Source organism: Mandrillus leucophaeus, unplaced genomic scaffold (genome assembly GCF_000951045.1).
Source record: "Mandrillus leucophaeus isolate KB7577 unplaced genomic scaffold, Mleu.le_1.0 Scaffold129, whole genome shotgun sequence".
Taxonomy (NCBI): Eukaryota; Metazoa; Chordata; class Mammalia; order Primates; family Cercopithecidae; genus Mandrillus; species Mandrillus leucophaeus.
Window position 1 is genome coordinate 149,523 of NW_012101243.1, and position 7,376 is coordinate 156,898.

Consider the following 7,376-nt stretch of genomic DNA (forward strand, 5'->3'; position numbering starts at 1 on the left):
CTTATGCCTATATATGTAGCAGTTATTAATTTTAACTGCTGTATAGTACTACACTCTATAATCCACAGTTCTACTCTTGAGCATAAATGGGTTGTTTGCAGTTTTTGACTTTTTTTTTTTTTTTTTTTTTGAGACAGAGTCTCCCTCTGTCGACCAGGCTGGAGTGCAGTGGTGCGATCTCAGCTTGCTGCAAGCTCTGCCTCCCGGGTTCATGCCATTCTCCTGCTTCATCCTCCCAAGTAGCTGGGACTACAGGCACCCACCACCACGCCCGGCTAATTTTTTGTATTTTTCATAGAGATGGGGTTTCACCGTGTTAGCCAGGATGGTCTCAATCTCCTGACCTTGTGATCCACCCACCTCGGCCTCCCTAAGTGCTGGGATTACAGGTGTGAGCCACCACACCTGGCCCGTTTTTGACTTTTACAAACAATGCTGCTGTGCATATTCTTGCCTGTGTGCTTCTGAGGTAATGTGCCTGGGCAGAACTGCTGGGTTGTAAGGTACGTGCATGTTCAGCTCATCTAGTTAATGCCAAACTATTTCCAAGGTGGCTTGTACTAATTTCTCTTCCACCAGCAGGGTGGGAGGTCCTACTTCTCCACTTCCTTGCCAGCATCTTCTTGACAGTGTTTTTGCATCCTAACACATCTGCCACCTGAGTCTTTGTAAGAACAGCCAACGCTGAATGTTCATTCACATGGTGCCAGACCCTGTACTGAGGGCTCTGTGTGTGATTTGATTTCACCCTCACAAGACCCCATCTATTATGAACATGTTATTGATGACCGAGAGAGCAAGTCTTTGTCTTGCTTCTGCCCAAGACACTTCCCTTCTGCCAGGGCCCTATGGCCATGTTGCCTATCTTCGTTTCCCAACCTGGGTGGGGCTGAGTCCCAGCAGGGCCTCAGCGCCACCCCTGGACCCCTTTCTCCTCAGGCTCTTACTCCCTGTCAGTCCGTCTCAGCCGCCCTGCATCCTGGGACCGAATCAGACACTACAGGATCCAGCGCCTTGACAATGGCTGGCTGTACATCTCACCGCGCCTCACCTTCCCCTCACTCCAGGCCCTGGTGGACCATTACTCTGGTATGGCCTTTCCCTGCCCCCAGGAGTAGGCTGGGATAGTCTGCGGGGAGAAGCAGGCAGTGGTGTCCTCGGATATTTTACCTGCTATGGAGTATTCAGACAGACAGAAGAGAGGCCTCCCCTATTTTCACACCAGTCCCCATGCCAAGAAATGCAGGTTGGAAGCCTTGTCTTCACCTCGTGCCCTAGCAGAAAAGCCACATACCTCCTGTGTAGGCTCCGGTCAGTACCTTGCCTACCACCCTGGTTCTGATTCAAAGCCCCTGGCAGCAGGTGGAGTTCTCTCCACAGGAACCGGACCCAGAGCTACTGCTGTGTGGGATTCAATCCTGACTCTCCTTAGTACTTCCTGATGCCGGTCCTTCAACAGACACCGGACGATGCAGTCACTGGGCACAGCGTCAGGGGGCAGAGAGGGAAGAGCATTCTCAGAAAACTCCGGGGTTTTCTGCAGGTCACTCCATGCAGGAGTAGACAGTAGAAGTAGACTGAGCATTCCTTAGCTTTCTTCTTCCCAAAGCAATTTCCTAACCAGAAACTTGAGCTCAAGAGGTCCATGAACTCACCCTAAATCATACAGTGATTGTCTCCCAAAAGTTAGCCCAGAAAGACCTTTGACTGCATCTGTCTCCATGAAACCAACAGCTTGGGGCTCATGTCCTGTCACTCTTTTGTAACCATGCCCCCTCCTGCCAAGTGTGGGGGGCTGTCAGGATGAGGGCTGTTGGGGAGAAGTAGGGTGGAGTCGGCCATGTCAGGGATGGAGGTCTCTTCCTCAGAGCTGGCGGATGACATCTGCTGCCTCCTCAAGGAGCCCTGTGTCCTGCAGAGGGCTGGCCCGCTCCCTAGCAAGGATATACCCCTACCTGTGACTGTACAGAGGACACCACTCAACTGGAAAGAGCTGGACAGGTAAAGTCGGGGACTCCTGGAAACATGAAAGCAGGACCAAGAGTTAGAAGGACCCACCCCTGGGAACCACAACCCGAATGTACCTGTCACACTCAGGGACACCTGGCAGCTGGAGCCAGGGCACACTGACTCAACTCCTGGAGCACAGCCCAGGCTCGGCAGGTGGGGCTGGGAAGCTGATCTGATAGGGAACAGGGGAGCCCCATGAGGTCCTCATCAGGAGTGAGGGGTTTTGAGAACAGTGCATTTTTGTGTGTAGTGAGTGCAGGGAGGAGGAATAGGCTCCTTGACCCAATTCTCTTCCTTTGTCCACAGCTCCCTCCTGTTTTCTGAAGTTCCCACAGGGGAGGAGTCTCTTCTCAGTGAGGGTCTCCGGGAGTCCCTCAGCTCCTACATCAGCCTGAATGAGGAGGCTGTCTCTTTGGATGATGCCTAGGCCCAAAAGAGAGGCCGAAAGGGAAACCAAGATTGCACACCTAGAACCCCAATTCAGCCCAGCCACCTGAGCACCCCAGAGGCAAGGCTGTGCACTCAGTGAGGGAGGGCTGGGACACAGAGGTGCATCCAAGGTCCCACCTGTACCCTTGCTCTTTCCTCTCTTGGCCCTAAGAAGTCACCTACCTCCTCCCAGTGCCATGACCCCACCTGCGACCTCTAGTCCAAATGCAGAGAAGTTGGGACCAGGGCCAGGGTTCCAAAAAGAGAGTAAGCCTCCTGCGGGTCTGACCTAGTCAGTTCTCGAGTTTGTTTCCAGTACCATCTGGATGCCCTGCCTGCTGAGCCCCGTTCTACATCCCCCGTTAACCAGGCCCCACCCACAAGGTAGAAACAACCCCTAGCTTCTGTGAGAAAATCATTTTTGGGAAATTGACAAGTCTCGTTGAGACCACCACCGTACCTCAGAAGATAGGACTGTGGCCTAGAAGGGAAAAGAAAACTGAGGAGATGATGTCTTACCGTAGCAGCAGATCGTAGGTGCTCCAGCCTCTACATGATCTCCAGAGTAATGAGAAAGACTTCTGACAGTCTAAGTCCTCAAATGTCCCCCATTAAGGACAACAGCCACAGCTCTTTTTTTCTGAAACGGAGTCTTGCTCTGTTGCCCAGGCTGGAGTGCAATGGTGCAATCTCAGCTCACTGCAACCTCCGTCTCCTGGATTCAAACAATTCTCCTGCCTCAGCCTCCAGAGTAGCTGGGATTACAGGTGCATACCACCATGCCTGGCTAATTTTTTTGTATTTTTAATAGAGATGGGGTTTCACCATGTTGTCCAGGCTGGTTTTGAACTCCTGACCTCAGGTGATCCACCCACCTCGGCCTCTCAAAGTGCTGGGATTACAGGTGTAAGCGACCGCACCCAGCCTAGCTTTCAGATCTCTATTTCATTTTGTGGCTTACCATTCCCTAGCACACTGGCCTTGCCATCTTGTGGCCAAATACAAAATAACACCTCTTAAGTCTAGCACACTGCAGTGAGGCCAGGCACCTCAGTGCTGGGCAGGGGCATCAGAAGGTGCTAAGCCCTCTCTCCACAATGCCAAGACTGAGGCCACAGCCTACACCAAATCCAGCGCTTAATTTCCCTGCTGCCCTCATAAAGAGAAAGAGGTCTGCTGGATCTGCTAAGGGAGCACGGAGAGGAAGAAAGAGGGATGGGGTGGGAGGTACCACCTCGAGTGTTCCTACTGGGTTCCCAAGCTACAGGTGGGGTGGGAAAGGCTTTATCAGGTATCATCAACAGGTTCTCAATTAAAGATTTGATTTATTCAAGTATCTGAAAACATTCTACAATGGAAACTGTTATTAGATGCTGCCTGTACTGTGCTATGGACTACACACACACAGTCATGCTGTTTCAGAAGACTTTAAATGCCACTGATAGTTTAAAAACTGTACACCTGATGGAGAATCGAGGAAGACAATTTAATGTTTCATCTGAATCCAGAGGTGCATCAAATTAAATGACAGCTCCACTTGGCAAACAGCTGTTACTTGACGGTATCCAAGAAGAAATGGTTGGTGACGGATAAATTCAGAAATGCTTCTCCAAAGGTGGGTGGTTTTTAAAAAGTTTCAGGTCACAACCCTTGCAGAAAACACTGATGCCCAACACACTGATTCGCGGTCCAGGAAACATGGGTCTTCCAAGTTCCAAGGGGCTAGGGTTCCCCAACGATCAAGTTCCTGTGCTGTAATCAAGAGCGTCCTTTGGACTGGATAGGGAGCAGTTGGGAGCTGTACACCATCAGTCATAATGAATGGCAGTGTAAAAGATGATCCAGATGACCTAGTGAGGAGACAAGCACTGTTCATAGGTTACCTGGGTTAACACAGGCCCTGATTCCACAAAACAAAAATGCCAGATGAGAATGTGAACACGGGGCACTCTCCCGGGGCTATCCATTGCACAATCGGCTTGGGGAGTCTAAGTTAAAATTTCACTGAAATCACACTGTCACTAACAGAGCCCAGGACTGCCCACCTGCACTTGCAAAGCAACTCCTGATAAGTTCCTCCCCTACCAAATGGCAACCCCAGGCCCAGGGAATTGAGGTACAGAGGTGGAAATGATTCAAGTAAAGCATACTACACTGCTAGCAGGTGCTGCAACTACCAGTGTGAAAATACCATTATAATTTGTCAGGTGCATATCAAAGCAGGGATTCTCAAACCTTGTCTACCCATTGTAATCTCCTGGTTCTTTAAAAAACATATAGATGCCCCAGCAATACCTCTCAGAAGATTTTATTGGTTTGGATTAGAGTCTGGACACATAAGGTTTTTTTTTTTTTAATCCTGCTGGGACTCAACAGGTACACACCACCACTCCTGGCTATTTTTTTTCCCCCTGTAGAGATGGGTTTCACCATATTGCCCAGGCTGGTCTTGAACTCCTGGACTCAAGCAGTCTGCCTGCCTCAGCCTCCTATAGTGCTGTAATCCCAGCACTTTGGGAGGCCGAGACGGGTGGATCACGAGGTCAGATCAAGACCATCCTGGCTAAAACGGTGAAACCCCGTCTCTCTTAAAAAAATACAAAAAACTAGCTGGGTGAGGTGGCGGGCGCCTGTAGTCCCAGCTACTCGGGAGGCTGAGGCAGGAGAATGGCGTAAACCTGGGAGGCGGAACTTGCAGCTAGCTGAGATCCGGCCACTGTACTCCAGCCTGGGAGACAGAGCGAGACTCCGTCTCAAAAAAAAAAATGGGCTGGGCGCGGTGGCTCACACCTGTAATCCCAGTACTTTGGGAGGCGGAAGCGGGCGGATCACTTGAGGTCAGGAGTTTGAGACCAGCCTGGCCAACATGATGAAACCCCATTTCTACTAAAAATACAAAAACTATCCAGGCATGGTGGCTCACGCCTGTAGTCCCAACTACTGGGGAGACTGAGGTGGGAGGATCACTTGAGCCCAGGAGGCGGAGTCTGCAGTAAGCCAAGATTGTGCCACTGCACTCCAGCCTGGGTGAAAGGGTGAGACCCTGTGTCAAAAAAAAATAATAGTATACAGTTCAGAAGTTTTCTATATGGGCACAGGTGTGCAAACATCACCACTGATTTCAAAACATTACTCCAAAAAGAGCCTGTTTCCTTTATCAGCTACTCTCCCTCCCCTCCTCCCAGCCACTGGCAAGCACTAATATACTTTTTGCCTCAATGGATTTGCTCACTGGGAGATTTTGCATATAGAATCACACAATATATGGTCTTTTATATCTGGATTCTTCCACTTAGCATAATGTTTCAAGGTTCATCCATGTTATACAGCATGTATCGGTACTTCATTCTTTTTTTCTCTTTTTTTTTTTGAGATAGTCTTGCTCTGTCTCCCAGGCTGGAGTGCAGTAGCGCAATCTTGGCTCACTGCAAGCTCCGCCTCCCTGGTTCACACCATTCTCGTCTCAGCCTCCCCAGTAGCTGGGACTACGGGCGCCCACCACCAAGCCCGGCTAATTTTTTTAGTAGAGACAGGGTTTCACCTTGTTAGCCACGATGGTCTCAATCTCCTGACCTTGTGATCCGCCCGCTTCGGCCTCCCAAAGTGCTGGGATTACGGATGTGAGCCACCGTGCCCAGCCACTTCATTCCTTTTTAAGACCAAATAACATTCTACTGTATGGATATATATTATCCTATCCATTCATCAAGTGATGGTCATTTGGATTGTTTGTACTTTTTAGCTATTATGAAAAATATTTCCTAGTTTCTTTTTTGAGGTGGAGTTTCCCTCTTGTTGCCCAGGCTGGAATGCGATGGCATGATTTCAGCTCACTGCAACCTCTGCCTCCCAGGTTCAAGAGATTCTCATGCCTCGGCCTCCCAAGTAGCTGGGATTACAGGTGCCCACCACCACGCCCAACTAATTTTTTGTATTTTTAGTAGAGATGGGATTTCACCATGTTGGCCAGGCTGATTTTGAACTCCTGACCTTAGGTGATCTGCCTGCCTTGGCCTCCCAAAATGCTGAGATTACAGGCCTGAGCCACCGTGCTCGGCCCTCCTAGTTTCTAATATGTAGCCAGGGTTGAGAATCAGATGTAGAAGCTGACGATGGGCCCTGGATCTACACATTACAGGGGACTGTACAGTATTTCAGACCACATCTTCTAGGATGTGGCTCAACACAGGCCATGGCCCTGAGCCTCAGAAGCCTTTAGAAAAACAGCACCCTGTTCACATAGTGTAACTCAATCAGTGGGGTCCCCTCCTGTAAGTGACACCTCATGAAATGAACAGTACCTGTTATAAAACTATCAGCTACACATACCATGAACAAGGCAAAAGAGGTCATAAACCCTTCTTTCGTGAGCTCCCACGTGCCGCCATATTCTTCCTCATCAATCTGTAGATAATTGCTGAAGTAGAGGTACAGGACTCCTGCATTGATCAGGCAGAATCTGGAGCAAGAGAGAACAAGTACCAAACATAAACTGTAAGATTAGAAGACTCAGAACTTGGGGCCGGGCGTGGTGGCTCACGCCTGTTATCCCAGCACTTTGGGAGGCTGAGGTAGGTGGATCACTTGTGGTCAGGAGTTCGAGAACAGCCTGGCCAACAGGATGAAACCCTGTCTCTACTAAAAATACAAAAACTAGCAGGGCATTGTGGTGGGCACCTGTAATCCCAGCTGTTCAGGAGCCTGAGGCAGGAGAACTGCTTGAACCCAGAGGCGGAGAGGTTGCAGTGAGCCAAAATTATTCCACTGCACTCCAGCCTGGGCAACAGCAAAACTCCATATATAAGTATATAGTGTGTGTGTGTGTGTGTGTGTGTGTGTGTATTATATAGTTCTCCAAAGCCCCTTGAAGACAGACAGAATGGCTGCTGAGCTGTCCCAAACAGGACCTGACATGGGCCTCCAGGTAGCTCCAGCTA

At 49.8% G+C, this 7,376-nt stretch overlaps 2 protein-coding genes across 6 annotated transcripts in view; one reads left to right on the forward strand and one right to left on the reverse strand.

The window, feature by feature from the left end:
• The window catches only part of SLA2 (Src-like-adaptor 2), a 42,573-nt gene extending 38,790 nt beyond the window's left edge, over positions 1-3,783 (forward strand). Inside the window, exons 6-8 of the mRNA XM_011972348.1 lie at positions 940-1,089; positions 1,869-2,001; positions 2,317-3,783. Coding sequence (XP_011827738.1) covers positions 940-1,089; positions 1,869-2,001; positions 2,317-2,437 — 404 coding nt within the window. The 3' untranslated portion in view covers positions 2,438-3,783. The remainder of the gene's footprint in view (positions 1-939; positions 1,090-1,868; positions 2,002-2,316) is intronic.
• The window catches only part of LOC105533814 (chromosome unknown open reading frame, human C20orf24), a 6,998-nt gene continuing 3,366 nt past the window's right edge, over positions 3,745-7,376 (reverse strand). For 2 of the 5 annotated variants that reach the window (XR_001005175.1, XM_011972346.1), the window contains 2 exons: positions 6,769-6,898; positions 3,745-4,289 (listed from right to left, as the gene is read on the reverse strand). Coding sequence is in view for 4 of the 5 variants with exons in the window: in XM_011972346.1 (XP_011827736.1) it covers positions 4,248-4,289; positions 6,769-6,898 (172 nt within the window). In the remaining variant the exon portion in view is untranslated. Of the gene's footprint in view, positions 4,308-6,740; positions 6,899-7,376 lie in introns of all 5 variants that reach the window. The other 3 variants (XM_011972347.1, XM_011972345.1, XM_011972343.1) reach the window with 3 other exon arrangements.